Source organism: Bemisia tabaci, chromosome 4, assembly GCF_918797505.1.
Source record: "Bemisia tabaci chromosome 4, PGI_BMITA_v3".
Lineage (NCBI taxonomy): Eukaryota > Metazoa > Arthropoda > Insecta > Hemiptera > Aleyrodidae > Bemisia > Bemisia tabaci.
The window spans coordinates 42,446,825-42,467,381 of NC_092796.1; the positions used below are offsets into that span (position 1 = coordinate 42,446,825).

Genomic DNA, 20,557 nt, shown 5'->3' on the forward strand with positions numbered 1-20,557 from the left:
TAACGAAGTGGAGCGCGCTAGCAACCACGTCCACAAAACTGCAACATTGCATATTCTCCTTCTATTGCGCTGCTGCGCGATGTCTGAAATTACAGAAATTCTAACAGGGGGGATGTACCAAACGCCTTATGGGCTTTTTGGAGTTTCCTCAGACCACGAAAAAGATGAACATCTAATGGCGCGTGAAATCCATCATCGGAAGCTCTCAAAAGGAGTGCATTTATTGAAACTGACAAAATCAAGATGACAAACTGAATTTAACTACAAATACAAAAAATGGCGGGCGGGGCTATGGCAAACTAATGGGCGAGTGGAGGGCGACAATAAGGGGGGTGGGAGCCGGAAACCGGACTCCCTTCCAAAAATTTAACCTTGCACAAGGATGGTGGATGGACAATCCCGTGCCATTCCTAGCTTGGAGTGTGCAAAGCACAAACCGGTGTCGGAGGCGGCGACCGGGGGGATGACTAGGGAGCCAATGCCATTCCTAGCTTGGAGTGTGCAAGCACAAACTGGTGTCGGAGGCGGCGACTTGGCAAGGTGAAAGGTGAATGGAAGGAAGCAAGGTAGAATCGAGTAGTGGCTTGGTCCGTCTGCGCTAATACGTTGCAAGAGCAGAGGCAAGCTGAACTAAACGAGGAGCTGTATTAGAGTCTCAGAGGTTGCTGGCTTTACTTGACCAGTTTTACTTGATTTTCTAGTATAGTTTCGCCTTTAGTGAGTTAATACTTCTGTTCTGGAGTCAAGTGCCCATCATTTTTAAACGGTGTCACCACTCTAGGAGTTACAGGGTAAGCAGAGTCACCTAATATATGAACATTATCGGGGAGTAACTGATCAGGATGTTCTTGCAGCCTCTGACACAAAGGACTTTCAGCTCACATGTGTGCGTCAAGGCAAGACCGGGGGAACCCACAAAAAAGATCTATTATTTCAAAATCATCGGTGCACACGGACATATTGTCGTTTGTCAGAATTATACCAAAATATTTCCGGAAAAGGTCAGGGAATTTCATTATCTAAATTTTCGGGCAACCTTGTTTTGTTTGGCTCAAAAAACATATTTTCTCCTTCCTATTTGTGTACTTTATCTCTTGCAGCTCCTTTTGATGTTTTCTTGGCATATTCCAGGGTGAATTGAGACAAAATAAACAAAAGCAACTCAAAGATCTGATTGCATTTTGAACTGAACAAGCACTACCGGTATCTAACTCTATTTTGACAGGTTAATTATTAATAAGCACTTCCAAACAAGTTGGAGATGGTGGAGCATCAAGCATTGATTCATGTTTTGTGTAAGAAACTTTGTGAATTGAAGCTCCAAAATTCGAAGTCCCTGTAGCAGGGTACTCTGTATTCTGAAAATTGATATTGCTGAAAGGTTCTTTACCGAAAACTTCAAGAATATGACCAACGTCTTTGAGGTTTCTATCCATATTCATTGCCTAATTTTTCATAACTGTGTTTCAATTCAATACGAATACTGAGCAACAGTTTGTAAATCGAATGTTCAGTTGGGTTCTTTTTTCAATTCAAGAATTCATTACCACCCAATATGTCCACAAACAAGAAAAGTTTCCATGTTGTATTAGATGTTTTCTGCATTAGGGCGTGCTCATGTGCAAGCCATAAGTATAAACAGCCAAAATGGAATACGCTAATCAGCCACTCAGTCTGTACAGTGCAATCTTAAAGTCAACATTTTTTCATCTTTGACGTAAATTAAGATGACAGTTAAAACGCATCTCACATCCATGAAATCACATAAGTCCTCAGTCTAAACGAAATCAAATAGACTTTGTAAGGATTGGATCCTGTACCTCCCTGGGGAGAAGATACAAAGTTAACTCTGATCATAATCAAAATATGCATGCATGTATCCAAGGACACATCAATGGTGAAACTGCAAAAATTCGTATCTCGGTTGCGGTGTTTCAAAAGCTCTATTCCTAAATGAATTTTATTTTTTCTAAGGAGACTAGACCAACATCATGGCTTGAACTTTTCCTTGAACATTTTCACTTAGAGAAGAAAATCACTAAAGTTTCCAAGAAATGACATTTAGTCGTTTTCCCTAAGGGAATTCATTGGCAGTTTCACCATCGATATGTTACGGTAGCACTGCCGTTTGTGGATTCCTTCTAAAAGCAACATCCTTTTTTATTGAAATGGCTGACTACTGATTGAACCAAACCTGAACTCAACCAAAATCAGTGACTCAGTTTTAGCTAGTCACTTTCGCTCATGTAGACTTATGTGTTTACTAATTCTGAGCGAAAAATATGACAAGAGAATTATTTTATCTGCACTCCTCAACTTGGACGATTATTGCTGTATGAGCCAGCATAATGGAAATTCGTTTGGGGTTAACAAGTTGTCAAATTGAAAGACCCCCACACAGAGCATGGGGTCAGCGGCTCTCAATGAAAGTCGATGAAACTTTAATAGATTGATATAAAGTTCATAACTAAGGGAAAGCCAAAAAATTAGCTCACTTTTGCGAGTAGAAGCCGAAAGGACGGAAGGGCGAAGGGCGGAAAGAAAATTCTAGGGGGGCGCGAATCGGAGTGGGGCAGTGGCAGGAAAATTCGAATTTATTGGAATCTTCCGTTGTCGTTGCTATGGTTTCGCGTTCATCTGCGCCCGTTAATTGGCTGTTTCGGCTCGGTCAGCTGATACTCTTTTCCATTCTCCTCGGCTTTGTTTACATTTTCGTCCACGACCACTTCACCATTTTGCAATGACAGTTCATCAAACTAAAGCAAGTTGCAATACTGAACTTTTGGTTAGTCGTTGGTAGTTAGAGTAATGGATTAATTCTTTTGAGTAGTCTGTGGCGTTACGGAGGTCTTTGGTTTGTTTGTCAGCCAACTCATTGCCTGCGATATTCTCATGACCTGGGGTCCATGTCAATATTAAGTCTTTATTTTGGGCGAGGAAATGATGAACTTCTTCTAATTCCAAGTTGTCCGTGATTGTATCCTTTTGTGAAAGAAGTGTAATTGAAATTAGTGAATCTGTGCATATTACTGCTTTTCTTACGTTGTATAGGGAGGTTAGGTTGAGGCTTTCTCTGATAGCTTTCAGTTCCGCACTCATAATTGTTCTGTCTTTATTCAGGATGAATGTTCTCTTGACAGCAATGTCCTGGCTGATTACTGCTCCTGTGGTATAATCTTTAGTTTTGCTACCATCTGTGTAGAAGAATAGGCTATCAGAATGTTCATCTTTGAATTGTGCAAATATTGATTGGTTTGTCAGGTCTCCTTTTTTTGTAATAGGGAGTTTTATTGATATTTCTGGAACTGGGAGGTTGAATTTATCGAATTTTGTTTCTTCAGTTGCCAAGATTTGCTTTCTGATTGTTGATAGAGCTCCTAGTTGTCTGGTTAGTAGCGACGGGAATTTATTGTTCCAGATCCCTGGGATATCGTTAAGGCTCTCTATCTTGGCGAGTGAAAGGGCCTTAGAGGTATTGTTGAAATTGCTTGTTTTGAGAATATATTTGTCTGTTACAGTTTGGGCTCTTAGTAATGGTGGTAGGATACCCGTTTCAGTGTATATTGTATTGTTCGGAGAAGAGTTGAGAAGTCCAAATGTTGTCCTAACTGCTTTGTTTGATATTACGTTCAGTACTCTCTCTGTTCTTGAATTTAGCCAGAACTGAACACCGAAGTCTAGCAGAGGTAGGATAAGGGCATTGAATAGATGTTTGTTGGAGAAGAACCCAAATCAAAAGAGGTTGCGGAGATTATAAGTTTCTAAGTTAAAGGTTAACCCGCGATACTCAGGGTCTGCTTGTATGAAATACCATTACAGAAACTCCAATAAAAATCGCTTTCTTAAAATATTTTTTAAGTCAACTTTTTTATTAATTATTTGCTTCGTTTTTGGTGAGAATTTTAATTGGTTTAGAAGGCGATGTATTACGCCTTTCAAGTTATCATAGGATTCAGGTAACATTTTCCTCGTTTCGTCCAAGAGAAGACAAAATGTCAGTTTATCATTTGTAAATTTATCGACAAGTTTCATTGCAGTTACTTGTTCACACGCAATCTGTTGGAAAAATTCCAAGAGTTCATCAGGTTGAATTGTAGAATGTACGTGGTTTTCCCGGAACTTGTTCACTAGGTAAGTTATATCTTGCGCTTCTGTCTTGTTGAATGAAGTAGGTAACTTGATTTCACCGACCTCTGTTTGTACCTTGCCTGTTCTTGAAAATATTGCCACTCCAAAGCTAGTAACATCTCCAGTCCGATGGAATTTCATTCCAAAGCACGCCACGTTTTCTGCCGACCCGTGTAGGAATGTAGGAAGGTATTTTTCTTTGCATTCGTAAAGTGAATTCTCTAGATTGTCATCCATCTTCAATTCAAATATATAAACTGTATCCCCAATGGTCATTACAATATCTGATTGCCCTTTGCTTGTTTATTAACAATACCCCCTGCAATGCGATAAAAATCTCCGAGATTAGAATTGTGCTGCATTTGAAACTTTTGGTCAAGGAATTTAAAAGTCGACTTTATATGGCCATTTCGAGTTTCCACAACCCATCTAGTCTTAGTGACTAGCCGAGATTCATTTGCCTCTTCTATTGAAAACTGTCGCTGGCCTCTGTCCAAAAGGTTTGGCATAATAACTTTCATATGTCTCTCATTAAGCATAGGGACAGCATCTCTGTACCCACGATCTACAATAAAAATATCACCTTCCTGAAACCAACCTCTCATCTCTTCATCAATATTAAATTCATTGAGTAATAACTTGGCATCGTTGTTCTTGCTGTCAGAGAAGTAGGGACCCTGGATACAAAGAATATAACCATCTGGAGCTACAATTAATACTGGTTTAGCAAGATGACTATGTTTATGGACGCAGTATGATTGTCGCAATGTTTTGAAATTACTGCTTTTGCACATGTATCAGTATGTCCCGTCGACATGTACAAGTGCTTTAGGGGTGTCAGGGGTGGGGTTATGAGATTAACTGAATTAGACGCGATAAACCCATGTGAACCCACACCCATGCCCACATGCCTTTTCATGTACTCCTTGTCTAATATGGCCAGTAAAACTTGTAAAAATGTTGTTGCATTTTCACCGTACTGATGCAAAATTAAAAGTTCCAAAACTTGGACAGATCGTAATAAAGAATAAAATTCCCCCCCTTCTTCGACCCTTCTTTTTGTATGAGATATTCTGCGAGATTATCCCATCTTGCTGGGTTGAACGTTTGCGCTTTGTATACCTGCCGAATACGGCTTCCTCTGAATCGTCGTCTGATTCGGTTGGTGATTCCGCAATTGCATGTACTCTTTTTGTATTGGCACACATGGACGACGTGGATGTGTCGTCCGTGTGTACCGATGATACTGTTGGTGGTTTTTTGGGAGGGGTTGTGTAAGAACGTAAGAACGCCCTTTTCATCCCGCTCCCAATTACCAGAGAAATAAACATCGTGGATAATTCGCGATTTAGGAGGTGCGGAAACAAAGAGTCTATGCCAATCGTTCTTAATTGACGCGGCGAATAATTTTCTTTTATCACTTTCTTCACTAACAAATGGATAACGGTCCATTTGTATTCCATCTGATCGTCGGCTGGGTCCGGGTTCGTTTCCAGATATGTTGTTACTTCCTCGAACGTCCGCAGTAACGGCATCAAACCCATGTCTGTCAGTTCGCATGCTTCTTGTATCAGTAGAGTCAGTGGACATCCTTGAAGATCGTCCAAACTTACTTGATTGATTTTCTTCGGAGGTGGAACCGCTTCTACTTCCTCCTCCAGAAAATTTTGGGTATTCGGCATCGGCGGGGGGGACGTTTCTTTCTCCTCCTGATGAACATCCGCTTCCACAATCATAATCTCCTCCGTCGAGTCCTTGAAGGAGACTGAAGAGGGACCCTTCTTCTTTTTCACTACTTTCGGCTTCGTAAATTGATCCATGGTTTTCTGCGAAGACATAGTCGCTGAATGGACTTTCACTTCTTTGCCCGAATAATTCGTTTAAACACGCACTTTCGTCAAAACTGGAACACGATGAAGAATTTTCCATGTTGCGCTAACGTTACTGTATTCTGGTTTTATAAAAAATGAATGCGCACACAACATCATGTGTACCCATGTGTTCTCATGCGCGGTTGGTCTGGTAGACGTTTGCGAAGGAGGTGAAGTGGCAATTTATGTATTTTTCCCTGGTAATTGAGGAAAATTCTATATTTTCAGGGACAAATCTCAGCATCAGTGATTGACGAACTTTACTAATGATAACACTTACTGCTTGACGCGTTGAAATACGAAAAATCACTCGCAAAAAATCATCAGAAAGACTATGTCTCATTTTGTTTATTATACAAAACGGGCAAGTTGCCCAATTACAAAAGTAATTAACAAAAAAGAGCAAAACAGCTGAACAAATGATAGACTCTACTGACAAATAAAACAAAACAAACAAAAGTACAATACAATGAATATAACTAATAGGGAACATAGTATTTCAAAACGTAGTCCTTGACCCTAGACTTAAACAGGTTCGTCTCCAGACTTGCATCAGCTAGCCCAGGCGACAGTAGGTTCCACCGCCTCTTTACTCTGACAACCACCGAGTGGAAACGGTAAGAAGTCCTAGCGGGGTTGTCAAATAAAGGACGGGCAACTCTCAGGGAGTAGTTGACCTCCCTCACCTGAAACAGCTGAGACAGATCTGGAGCCGAAATATGACTTCCAAGGACTCTGAACGCCAAAGCGAGGTCATAGGTCATTTTGCAAAGAAAAATTAACAAATCCTTCTGACTGACGTTCCTGACATAATTTGCATTTTTCACTTGAATTGGGATTGGGTCGCCGTAAGTATACAAGTTCTCAAATTGCTGTTTTGTAGTTCGAGTGAGGACGGTAAAGTCATCATCAGAATAAGAATTTTCATCGACGCTTATTTTGGCAGCAGCATTTGCTGCTTTTCGGAGACCTTGCATAAATGATCGCAACTGATCTCCTTGGATCACGTAAGGCCGATTTACGTACACTAATTGGGGCACAAAATCTTCTAAAATAAAACCGTATTCGTCCAAGTGATTAGGGCATGATCTGGCCCCTTCAGGTATGTAAATATATTTATTTACAAAAATATTGACACGACCGTCAATGGAGAGCCGCGTTACTCCAAGTTCAAGTGGGCATAAAACGCAACGAGTTCTTTGAGCGCCCCGTAAAACATTTAGCCGAAGACAACGCGGATCTGCCTCAATCGAACTCATCTCCTCACGAATTGAGACATTGCAATTAAAACAAATTCTAGATGTATCGTCGGGCTCCAAGGGCGGGAAACCTAACTATTCTCGTCGAGAAGATGCTATTTGCTGTTTGAACTCGTCATTATTCAGATTCAGTTTCACTTCCCCAGCATTTCTGACTAATTGGCGATTGCAAGTAAAGCATCGTAGGTACTGCACAGCACCTTGGTAAGCCATAAATGATTAATATTTAGCGATGCCGCTAGAGATGGCTCGATAAAAATTACTAATTATACAAATAACACACACACACACACACCCTCCCTCACCCTCTCACACACACACACACACACAGGAAAAATAATCGATGAAACGAAAATAATTGATGAATAATTGATGATCACAGGAAAAATAATTGATGAAAATTGGCAAATGCAGTAGGTATGCGCAAAGCGTATATCTACATATGTATGAATGGAAAAAATAAGAAAATCACATTTTTTTATAAATGAGGAACACAAAATCGACTTATCCTCACTACGCAGAGTGTATACACGGATTGAATCCCTTCAAAAATTATGGACTAGAACAATAAAAAAATATAATTAAATATTATTTAATATTAACAATATTTACATGCTGCCCATTAAATATTAGAATGCTTCCGCCATGCTGCGGCATGATAGAAAATAGTCCGGATTCAATCGCGAATTGCTCGGCTTCTACTCGCAAAAATTAGCTAATTTTTTGGCTTTCCCTTAATTATTAACTTTATATCAATCTATTAAAGTTTCATCGACTTTCATCGAGAGCCGCTGACCCCATGCTCTGTGCGGGGTTCTTTACTGGACTGTCTACTCCGAAGTCCGCCAATTTTGGTATTTAAAAAAATCAATTATTGAAGCTTGTCTAGATAATTGTAATTACTCTCCGCAAAACTGACTCGCAACCTAAGTACTGAATTGAAATTTTTTTAAAATTTTACATTACCTATCCCTATCCCAAGCAATATTTGATTTCATTTGCAGCAATCATATTGTAAATATGTAACCCAAATTGTTCCTTGTTTCCTTCTATCGATTTTTTTTTTTTAATTCATTACTTTTTTAAAATGATTTAATAATTTATTTTTTGTTTTATCGGGTCGTTTTTGATCAATTAGTTTTTAGTATTCCCTGATTGTCTTTTCTCCTCAACTTCGATAAATGTACCACAAATGGATAAAAATGAATTTTCATACATGTTCTGACTTTAGTTAATCAGTATTAATTTATTTTTAATATCAAATTAGTTGAATAAATTTGTTGTTGTGACAAATTAAATAAAATAAAAATCTTAAAAATTCGGTATTTTTACCAATTTCCTTATACGTATGTATTACTCTTATTCATAGTTTCCTCATGCAGGATCGTAATATTTCAACTTAACATTTTCGGGATTATAGAACTGGATCGTTCATCACTCTTGCACTACTCATATCCATTCTCAAGAAGTCCGTTGACGCCGGACCAACAATCATATGTTAGCAAGTTTGCAGTGGCAAAGCGTGAATGATCGATTGCCGAAATTTTCCCATTTGAAACTATAGTAAAGTACCGATTATTAATGTGTTCACTGCGAACACCCTGCCTGTCGATCTTTTTTTATAGGTTTAAATAGCGAATCAATCGATTTATCGCAAATCACGCCACGCCACTGCAAATTTAAGAGGGAGAATAGTCTAGTGCACCAGATATAGATTATGGTACCATAGTATCTATTCATTCCTTTATTGAAATTCTCAGCAAAAGCTCAGTTCTGAAACTTCTCCTCGTCAAAGAGAGATCACTCTTTGCATTTTCTTTGATGTACTTAATAAAAAACAGATAATGTCATTTACATGATGAGTACTTCTTGGATTCCACTGCATTTTCCAAGTTTCATGGAAATATATCATCGAGAAATGAACTGCATTTTATGCTGAGGAACTACAGTCTCTGGATCATCTATGAAAGAGCCTATCTGCATAGGAAAACTATAAGCACTTACGTTATTTCGAAAGAACCAGAAATAGCAGTTCATCACAACAAAATGTATTTTATATCTAGTGCCACGATGGAGCTCTTACATGTGCCAGGGATTTGAATTTTAGTATTGTGTAAAATTTCGCGAGAAACGCAACGATGCCATTGGTTTTTGTTGAAACAAACTCCCAAGCTATAAAAAAAAGCTCTTAAAGTTCAGCCTGTTAAGGAGGGGATTGCTGATGCTACACTGAAAGTCAACCTTTGTATCTGCTCAACTATATGCGGACAGATAGGGAAAAAACAAATTAACGGAGTTGTCAATTATCCAGCTTGTGAGTCTCTGAACAAAGTGGCAACCCTGCTAATGTATTTACTTCCTATCTGTGAATGGAGAGTCTGACTGGATGTAGAGGTGGACTCTGAGTGTAGCGTAAGAAACTACCTTCATCATGGCTTCAATTTCCACATTTTTTTTGAGCTTCAGAAAAAGACTAGTGGCACCATTGTGTTTCTTGCAAAATTTTACATAAGTTGGTAATAGTACTTGAATCACAAATCCCTGATGCATGTAAGAGTTTCACTCAGACCTTACCACGAAGTACCATTCTATGTAAATTGAAATCAAACAACACTGAACTTTCCCAGTAGAGCAATTGACTTTTATTTTCAAGTGATGACAGGATGACAAAATCACTCAAATACATCGATAAAAAACAATCAATTCCTAGTCCAGAAATATTTGAGTTCCTAGGAACTCGAAAAACATCAGTATTTAGTTGCTTTGCATTACATTGTGCGCAATTTTACATTTTTGTGCTTGAAATTGACTTACCTACTTAGAACACAATTGACTTAACTCTAACTTTTTCATAATTTCAAAGTTGCTGGCTTGATTCCAGGCTGCAAAAAAGAAATTGATTTTCTCAACTGCAAGAAATTAACCGTGCCAAGCACTCAATTGAGCCTCACACTAAACTGCGTTTTTTACTTTTAACTACAGAAGTCATCTTTTTCTGCCGTCAGAACTGAAAATTCATTCCATTTTCTGCCAAACCATATCCTGACATTACTCTATTTTTCCTCTCTGCTCTATGCCAAATCAGTTCTTTCTCGTTTGATTTAATTTTATTTTCCTGTCGTGAGTATTCCCATGTGCGAAGTAAAAGGAGGACAATGTGAATGGGTCAATGCACCAAAAGGATCGGTTTCTTTTTAGGACGTCTGAATATTCTGAAAGTGTTCATACAAATTCACCTAGTTTTACACAAATTCACTGAAAGAGATACTCAGGTAAATCAATCAAGGGTTCATTGTTAGCAGCATTAATGTTTACGTCCAATCACATTGTTTCATTTCGTCTATAACTCAAATAGGACCCATCAGGAAAATTATAGTCCTAATTATCTGAATCCTACCGACATTCAAATGTCACACAACAAAAATAATCTGTACATATTCCCAGTAACTTACTCCACCTTCTTTACTGTTTTCAGGAGTGCGGTGGTATTGAGCCTCAGCGTATGGTCACAAACTTTCTAGGGGGATTAAGTTACCCCTTTCTAAGTTAATGTATACAAACCTAGCCAAGCATGAATTCATTTGCATTTTGAGGCTTATATATGTATGATGAACCGAGGGAGCGATCTCTTCCCGTTTGACTGGAAAGTTAGGAAAGAGGGATGGAGACGGTTGAAAAAGTCAAATGCCATTTTTGGTGTCAAGAACCACAGGTCTCTCACCTCCTCGACTTAACTACCCCCTAATTAATCCCCTAACTTATCTATGAAAATTAATTTTGATAAAGAAACAAAAACCCTTTTTCTATCTTCAGAGTTTACTTTCAGAATATTTTGACGGAAATTTTTTGTACGTTAATGAGTGAAGAGTGGTAAAAAATCTACTTTCAAAATTTGTGCTGTATATAAAACGGCTGGAAATGTCTACTTCTGTAGAAAAATGATTGAGATGCCCGGAGAGAGGAAACTGAGTTGTCGATCCAAGTAAGAAAATAAAAAGCTACCATTCAAGTAATATGAATAAAGTTACAAATAATGCAAATAGATAGAATGTAATATGGAATTGAGTTATCATATTTTAGCTTTCCTTTCATTCGCCAAAAGTTTTGACTATCAGAAGCGCTATACACAGGCATTCCCTACAAGCATTTTTCTACAGACATGTGTAATACTACTTCTAGTAACTGGATACAGTAAATCTATGGGGGAGGGGGCATAAAAAAGTTAAGCAGATACATTTTCTATGGACTTTGGCAATGAAAATAAACATGTTCGTTGCCTTGGTAAAAAAATTATGCAAGAGGAAGTAAAAACTTTTCAAGCTTGGTAGATTATTTTTGAGTATAAATTATGTTGAAATTAAATGTGCTTTAGAGGAAAAAAAAGTAAAATAAAACGGTAAGAGCGGAGCAGAACTATGTAATATGTTTTTTTTGGTCAATTTTATCATTGATGTTAACGAAATTTAATTTTTTTTTTCTGCTCTCTACATAGACTGTAATTTGTTCTAACTTTGCTTAAATAGTTGAGTTTCCATCATTCTTTAAGTAATTTAAAGTGATAGGATACCGTATCTTTGGGTCTGTTTTGATACGACAAAAGTAATATGCTTGTCCAGATAGCTAGAACCTCTTGCCTAGTGTTCATTACATGAGGATTACTCCCATAGGTTTTTATTTTCTGAACCTTCGATTTCTAGTCGAATAATAATTCCTCACATGTGAAATTTTTATTCGGTTAGTCAGAACTTACCAGACCAAAAAATTTAACATTAAAGTGGAACAATAATTTTTCTGCTGATCAGGCTGAATTTTGATCATGTGCTGCAAATTGAAACGTCAGCTTTGTATGTTCACTTTCTTACGAATTCTTCAAAAAAAAATCAACCTATGAAGTCTCGAAAATGATGGAAACAGGGTGCTCTGCAGACTAACCCATACGCAAGACGTAAATCAACGCCTACTTAAATGAACTGAGCTATAATATTGCTATGAAAATGATTGGACTTATATGGTAACATTTTTTTAGCAAAAAAAAAGTACTGTTTCCACCAAGATGAAATATGCTCTCATAAAAGTAATTCTTTGTGGCTGTATGTACGTTACATTAAATAAATTGAGACTCGCTTCTTAACGACTGCTTTGAATAGGATCGCTACATAGGCAATCACTGTAGGAACTCAAATTAAAAATGCTAACAATTCTATATCTATGCATGTGCCCTTACAATTAAAAATACTACTATCTAAATATATCTGAGGAAAAAAGGATTGTCATCAAAAGGTTACATGCAGAGAGACTCGACTGGTCTAAAAAAGACTCAATTAAGATCGAACAGAAAGTTGTGAAAGCCAATCTAATGAATCTTCTATCTGTTTCTAGAACCTTTTTTTCTTGCCGGTGTCTTGTGGTTCTATCGTAAACTGCAGCTGAAGGTAGAACAAGAGTTGTCTCTCACAGAAAATGGCTCAACAATTAAAAATTATGATAAGGACTTTTGCCAAAATTGTAATAAACTCCTTACCTTACAGTTTGCGCCAGAAGTAGAAGGAGCCCTCGTGGTAGTATCCTCTTTGAAGCCAAACGCTCGAAAGTGGTCGGATTTCTTACTCAGATTATAAGGTAAGGGACTAATTTCAAATTCTGCCCTTGTGCTCATTGCGATTTTCGAACCATTTTCTGTTAGATCAAAATCTTGTATTTGTTCTAGCTGAAGTTTTCAACAGACCTAATGTCTTGGAACCTAATTTGAGATTTTCACAGTTTTTTAATTCTCATTCATTGGCACATCGCACATCGTCAAAAGTTCTCATTTTATTACTAGCAAATTTATATGACAGGTTGTGCTTATTTTCATTGTATTAGGGGATTAGTCAACTTCTGAGAACTTATCCTAAATCATAGGAAAAGTGTATTTCAGAAAAAGGAATTAAGCCGAATAACTGTATGTATTAGTTTTATGAAAACTACCATGCAAAAAGAAGATACTTTGGATTCATGTGTGTCAGGTCCTTTTTTTTTCCTCTCTGACAGTAGTTTGGATCAAGTCTTTGAGAATTTCTCCTCAAAATACTTGGAAAACGTGTGTAGCTGTACAAAACTTCAATTTAGACCCAGAGGCATTACAGCAGCTATTTTTGTAGATTATCTCAATGCAAAGAATTAAATTCTAAGTATTTTAAACCTTTCCAAATGAGTTTTAGACGGTCTCTAAAAAGCTTTAAAAAATGACCGTTTTTGCTGTCAACATAGCTGTTCAGGACTGCCTTTTTAAATTGACCTTTCACCTGGCACTTTATTGGAACAAATAAGATGGACACAACATGCATAAAATTACTTGAAACATGATAAAGTATGTAATGGTAACAGTTGGAACTTAAAATTAGGGATCCGTGCATTAATGTAGAAAAAAATAAATGAGATTCTTCTGATATCACAGCCGAGTGGTTCTATTATAACAACTAAAACAAAGAAAAAAACAGAATTCGGATCATAAAACTTTGAGGAAAGGACAATTTTGATTTTTTTGCTTCTGGAACTATATGTACCTCGCAAGTCTATTTTTCTAGTCTCAATGTGGTGAAGAAAAAAAAAAACTGTTTTGAATGAAAACCAGAAAGGCAGCCAATAAACCAAATACTATTGTAGCACTATCTGAAAAATTGTTTTGGCATCAAATCCATCGTCTACTGTTCAAAGAATTAAATGGATCCATTACTGATTCATAACTAAAAATTTCAAGAGGGAACCACTATGGTTTTTACTCTTTCTCTCCTAAAATGTCACTTAAGAGGTATTATTCCTAATGCGTTAAAAGGGCACAAGCAAACAAAGTGAAGAAAATTTTATATCGGCTTTCCACTGCTAAGAGGAAAGGTAATTATCAATCAACTAGTTAATAATTATGCCAAAATCTATAAATTTCTTGAAAAATGATTTCATCACTAATGCATACCTTGAAAGTCCAAGAACTATACTATTCAGGATTATTCGAAGACTTATCATCAATATATTACATTTTTAGCCATATTTTCTTATCTTATCTGATCTTTCTAAAGTGATCTTTTCTTAGCTTATGTTTATCCCTTTAGCTCTTTAATATCATTTTTTTGGTGAAGTGCCATGAAGTTAGTTTCAAGTTACTCACATTTTTATCTATGACAGCCGCCGTAGAACATAGCACTATGCTGGACGTCATTTGCACCAATCTAGTGCTGCTGGCACATAGCGCGTTATGTAGCATGTTACCCTTGATACTCAATGTGAAATGTCTTGTCCAAATAAATTTTCGAATTTTGGGCTGTTAGCTTATCACTGATGATAAACCTTCATTCTTTAAACTCTAATTTAGTGGCATATGCAACTAAGCTAATATTAAACAACAGAAAAAGTACCTATCTCTTTTTCCTAGGTAATCAGTCTCTACCCCAAAATCTATATGGATACTCAAGGCATTCAGCCTTAGGATTCAGATCTAAGAAAGAGAATTCTGCAGGCTCTAGGTTCTTATTCTATCAAACTTGATATTTCATTCATACAAACTGTAAAACGAGACTGAATGAGGGTGACAGAAAAATTTTATAAGAAGATTTGAGTGTGGCAGAGGTGGAAAGACTTACCTTTCGAGAAGTTTACGTTTGAGATCAGGAGGGTAAGTGACGTAGATATAATCACCCTGGCCATCATCAGATAGAGTGTAATATTCCTCGGTATAGTGTGGGTGACTTGAGGGTGTGGAGCTAGCTGTTACACTTGTGCTCGCAATACTCATATCATCAGAACTGTTGAAGATACAAACAGTTAGTGTTATCAGATTTAATTTCAAAATTAACTTTAAATAAGTTTAAAATCAGTTAAAATTAAACTATAAATAAAAAATGATTGTCCCCAATAAAAATAACTCTAGCGCGTGAAGGCAAATATTAGTTAAATTAATCAATTTTTGTCAAGGTTGTTGGAAAAAATCAGAATTTTAGTTTTTGACAGAAAATACTCTCTGGTTGCTCGTAGAATCAGTTGGAAATGCTTTAGTTAATTTTTGCGCCAACAAAGGGCATATTGCAATGTGATTCGACTATTCTAAGCTCTAAATCCAATTTTTCCACAGCTTTTTCTGCAATAATTTTTTTGTTCTGCAAACTTCAAACCAACAAAAATTCCACCCAATTTCTTTTAATTTGACTTTTCTCTGCTTTTTCCGTGATAGAATGTTCTTAGAACCCTCTTACTTACAATGTCTTCTACTTATAATTTTACTGTGGGATATTTACCGATCAAGTTTCTTTTCTCGTGGGCAGTCTCCTTTGAAAGTAAAGGATATGCAGTAATACGTAAAGGTTTAGTGTACTCTAAATGGTCATTTAGCTGAGTCTACCCAAAAAATTGCTCTAGAGTGGAAATAGACTTACTCAAAAACGACCCAAATGACATAATAGCAAAGACAGAGAGCTAGTGAGAGCACCATGATGCACACAGTGATGAGACCCCATGGAAACTTCCGTGACAAACTTTGGCTGTCTTCCCAATATCGGTCGCATGTCAAGTACCAACACACTCCAAGGTTCAGCTCCTCTGAAGGTTCATGGAACAGTAATTGAACAATCATGCGTTTGAAATATTCAAATTCAATATGAAATCTTCACATATTTTTTAATGATTTTTTTTGTCTTATTGAATTCTCAGGAAGTTTTTCGTGAGAAAGGTGAAACATCTAACGCCCTTTTCATTTCTGAGATGGAGAATATTTAACTGTTGTTCACTATCACAAACTGATTGCGGTTGTTCATTTTGTTTAAACATTTTCTGTCTCTCCTTCTGTGCAGTCCTCTGTAATTATAATTTACATCTCATTCGTTCATTACACATTCAATTAAATACGCATGAATTGAAATATTTACTTTTAGACCCACAAGTTATTGTCAAATAAAAGATTACCTACTTAACGTATCAATAATTCAGCGTGAGAAAAATTCTTAAAACCAAAAAATTGAACGTTTCTATTAAAATATAAAATATTAATATATGTAACCAGCAATTGTGCAAAGACTCGGTGAGGAGGACCTTAATTTTGCTTTGAATTTTGTAATTAAGTTCAAGGACACAGCAGAAAATTTTCTGCTGCTTAAAATTACCTTCAATATCCTTGAAGTCTTGAACGGATAGACTCACGAACAGTCCTGCTATGCAATCTCGAACAAGCATCTGCCAAAAAAGAAATGTTGGTCTCTTGATTAGTAAGTACCTAAGGGTTAGATTTTTGCTTTCTGATCTTCCTTAATCTAGGTTTGTGACATTGTAGTCGCTTTAGCATACCTAGTTTTTTAAAAGAAAACTAATCATCATTTTGCAAAAACTGTTGTGATACTTTCTTTTTAGATGTGTGAAGAATAGTTTGCAAAAATATCAGGTGAAGAGGTCAGCTCATTCTCCTTTAAAGTATTTTGAAAATTTAGGAATACTGTTATCGAGATGTGTTTAGGATCTACTTTCAATATCGATACAAAATATCGTCCATCATTTTGAAGCAATAGATTCTGACCAAAGGTCTCTTTGAAATTTTTTGTGAATTTATTTGCGTGAGTGATGAAAATTCTAAGAAAAGAAGTTTGTCAGTATTTTTAAAAAAAATAAATCATAAGTGTAAACCTGCAATGCCATAATCAAAGTTACCTACGTATTTTTCAACTTTAGCCATCAACATTTTAGGATGTGTGGCAGTGATGCTTTTTTAGGAAGAAGGCATCATTGATTTCATGTTTTGGATAAATAATTTGTGTAAAAATCGATCTTACCTCACATCTTGTGCGTAATTTAAGGAGTTGTTCGGGTTTACAGTTAGCTTTCAATTTTTGGAGCTCACTCGCTGTTTGCTTCTGAGGTCTTGAGGAGTCAACTAAGTTGTTCCCACATGAATCAGTTGCGTTTTCTGGTTTACCGAAAGTGACTGGTGCTTCTGATCTGGAAGAGAAGAGCAAAATTGAGCATGATGTAATATTGTAATGTGTTCATGGTACAACTAACATTCAATAAATTACATAAGCATATGAAACTAAAAAAAAACCCAAGCCGATTTTGAGTATTAAATTGGAAAAAAATAAAATAAAAATAGGGGTAATCTGTAGAAATAAAGAAAAAAAATCTTACGATTGATAAAGTAATCCATTCCCACTCAAATGAGATGGATACTTTATATTGTGGACGGACTCTGTCCTTTCTCTTTTTAGGTACTTCTTCTAATTCCTTGGGTGCAAATGACTCTTTGCACTCATGCGCAAGAGCTGCTATCTATATATAAGCATAAAACATATGATGTTTCTGGAATATTTCATTCAAAATTTTTCATCTATTCGACCAATTGAGTTTAACATCATTTGACCTCCAGTAAGGGCTTTGAGCTTCCCAAAGGTTATTTTGCAGAGTGGCCATGGAACTAGCCCGTTAGAAATATTAATTATTTTATCAGCTACTAAGCAATAGATCAATACTTTTCTCCTACCGATGACAGAGATTGTGTGAAGATGCATGGGCTGATTGGGTTTGGCGAGTTGTAAAAATATTTGAGCGAAGAGTAGTGAGTTTTGCTAGATCTCGTGGTCCGACTAAAGACAGGGCTGTGTGATAAGATGTCGCCTCTCGCCAGATTTCCAAGTCCGTGTTCATTTTGGTGGAGGTGTCCATGACATCTTCCTGTGTTGCTATCACTTCACAACGAAACATGTCACAATAGTCTGCAAGGCAGATTGCGTCTTCAGCCTACGATAGCCGGTGGAAAAAACAAAAATCAGTGAAAAAAGATAAAAACGAATGTGAATATATATTGATACTATTACAAATATATTTCAATCGATGGTTTCTTTAAAGGCTGCAATCGAGAATCTTTGAAAGCAGGAGCAAACTTGGACCGGAAAAGTAACTGAAAATACCGGCGTATCAGTGCTTTGACCAGCCTTTGGTTGTTTTTTTTTTGCCATTTGAGGGAGACAGACTGGTCGGAGATCACTGTAGATATTGACAGCTTACTGGTTCTTTTTCCTACCTAATGTCTCCGCCTGCCTCTCTGTTCCTCTTTCAAGACAGCAAAAAAAAGGGTGAAAAGTACACTAGGACGTACCTAAGTTAGCAAAGCAAGACTGAGAAAAATCTTCAACTGCGATCAGTTCCCTCTTGTAGAAAAACAATTTTTTTTCTGCATTTTCAGTTTGCATTTGCATAATTCCAAGAAATTTTAGAATACATGCTTACTCACCATGTTAATGTGGTTTCGATGTCTGTTATCGAAATGCAAGTCTAGGTATTTTTCTTCGAAGAAAGACTTCCCGCAAAAACCACATGTCCATTGTGATGTGCGAAATTGCCGCTTCGCAGCTTGTTGAGGGTAGAAAATATCTCTTTGAGGATGGAAAGGACATTCTAGTGGCAATTTCACCTGATATTTGTCTAAAGTCGGAATCCATTTCTGAAACAAAATAATAGATTTACATAGCACTTATATGGTAATAAATAGGTACAACATGAATCGCAGGAAAATGGAAAAATGCATTAGAACAATACTTTTGCATATTACGTTAATAATACAATGTGTAGGTTTTATGAGTTAAAGTTTGATGAAGTGCATCGTTAAAAGTTACCTGAGACTCCCTACCAAAAAAAAGTGAATAGGTACACTGAAGAACAGACGGCCAGGGTAAAGGTCGCCCTATTTGCCCTGGGACCCCCCTCGCACTACAATGCCTAATTAAAAAATATAATTTCTCCCAAGAAGCGGATTCATGCAGAGTTTTTTTCTTACCTTCTGAACAACTTTCCTGACGATCGACGCACTATCTCTTGGGCAAGAAATTTTGAAAATATGTGGACCCGGCCATGGGATTGACGATAAAATAACGAGGATAAGTACCTGAAAGGAAAGTAAAGTATTTCTCATCAAACATTCAATAACATCGATACAAGTAGGTAAATGGGGCCCTTCGATACAGAGGGGCTGAAAATTATTGAGTGTACCTACTTGTAGTTAAATTCTAACATTAACAATGCTGGTTTTTTCTTCTTTTTTTTAATGAAAAATGGCAGCATTTTTGTGCCCAAAGTATACCTACTCAGGTAAAGGAAAAGTTTGTATACAGAACCTGCTCTTAAAATCAATACTTTTCAAAAAAAAAAAAAAAAAAAAAAAAAAAAAAAAGTTACCAACTGTACCTACTCTCAAAAAATTTTGAAAAATCAACACATTTATGAAATAGGTAGTTCGCATTTTTGCATTCAGGAATAGCTCGTGAAAAGGGTCTAGGTACCTACAAATCTTGAATTTTTTTCAAAATAAAACTAAAATTTTCAGTGAAAAAGCACATGAAATTTCTAAACTATGGAATTGCCATTTGCAAAAAATAAGAGTAAAAGAAATAAATTTGCAATAAAATCTCAATAAGAGTAGCCCCTTCAATAAGTGAATATACAACATGCACAACACTCCAATACAGAAGGAATAATTTCACCATACAATTGCAAAAGTGCAACCATGGGTTACTTGTTAATTTCTCAATTTCAAGAGTAGGAACAATTTTCTTTAGCTTCCCTCAACAGATAATTTTTGAGACAGCACCTGAAATTTACTTGCTTAATTTACCTACCCTAGTACATACCTTGGCTGGCAAATAAAGGAGGGAAAGTACAGGTACCTATTCAAAATGGGGTAAATTAGGTGGAGCTATTAGTTCTTATCTAGATTGAAATTAAAAACTTATTTTTTATATGCAGACAAATGCGTAATATCGTGGAAAACAATTACTCAAGTAGGTGAATAAATAATTTGATCAGCATTGCACAATGGCAGTGAATTACGTTTTTCAGCCCTCAACCCTTTTACCTATGAATAAAGGTGCATCTAAAACCAAATTGCAGTTCCTCATATCATGGGCCGAAGATTGAAATAATGTGTATCAGTCCATTGCGTAGATTCGGGGGTTGGCGTCCACCCAACCCTTATCGCAACCCTCTGCAGCAGTAAACGCATCACGGATGGGAGGTAAGTATTGATTAAATTCCACGCACTGTTACAGATACGCACCGAACTTTTACTGACCTTGCGGCGAAGAAATGCAGTGAATATACGTACCTCAATGTAAATAACTTTAGCCGTCATTCATATTACATGCGTGACCATATCAATGGCAATTCGAAATGAGTTAAATTACACTTTTTTAATTGCGGAAAAATACCTAGATTAAGCGGGTTCTTTCTCGCCACTATGCGACTTCCGCCAGACGATGCTTCGAACGTGTGCTTCACTGCTGCACTCTGCAGGGG

General features: G+C 36.8%; 2 protein-coding genes across 3 annotated transcripts in view; one reads left to right on the plus strand and one right to left on the minus strand.

Moving 5' to 3' along the window:
• Positions 1–8,579, plus strand: part of Wdr59 (WD repeat domain 59) — a 43,718-nt gene extending 35,139 nt beyond the window's left edge. The window contains exon 21 of the mRNA XM_072299889.1: positions 1,132–8,579. The gene's annotated coding sequence lies outside the window, so the exon portion shown is untranslated. The remainder of the gene's footprint in view (positions 1–1,131) is intronic.
• Positions 8,580–9,877: 1,298 nt separating this feature from the next.
• Positions 9,878–20,531, minus strand: LOC109033615 (uncharacterized). 2 transcript variants are annotated; one of them, XM_019046313.2, is made up of 9 exons: positions 20,367–20,531; positions 19,044–19,151; positions 18,501–18,710; positions 17,751–18,007; positions 17,047–17,212; positions 16,387–16,456; positions 15,664–15,826; positions 14,875–15,036; positions 9,878–10,140 (listed from the first exon to the last, which is right to left on the minus strand). In XM_019046313.2, exons 1-9 carry the CDS (start codon positions 20,391–20,393, stop codon positions 10,116–10,118), a joined length of 1,188 nt encoding a protein of 395 aa, XP_018901858.1. In that variant the 5' UTR covers positions 20,394–20,531; the 3' UTR covers positions 9,878–10,115. The 2 variants fall into 2 exon arrangements, with proteins under 2 accessions (XP_018901858.1, XP_018901857.1); XM_019046312.2 differs by having other exon boundaries at positions 9,878–13,716.
• Positions 20,532–20,557: the final 26 nt, after the last annotated feature.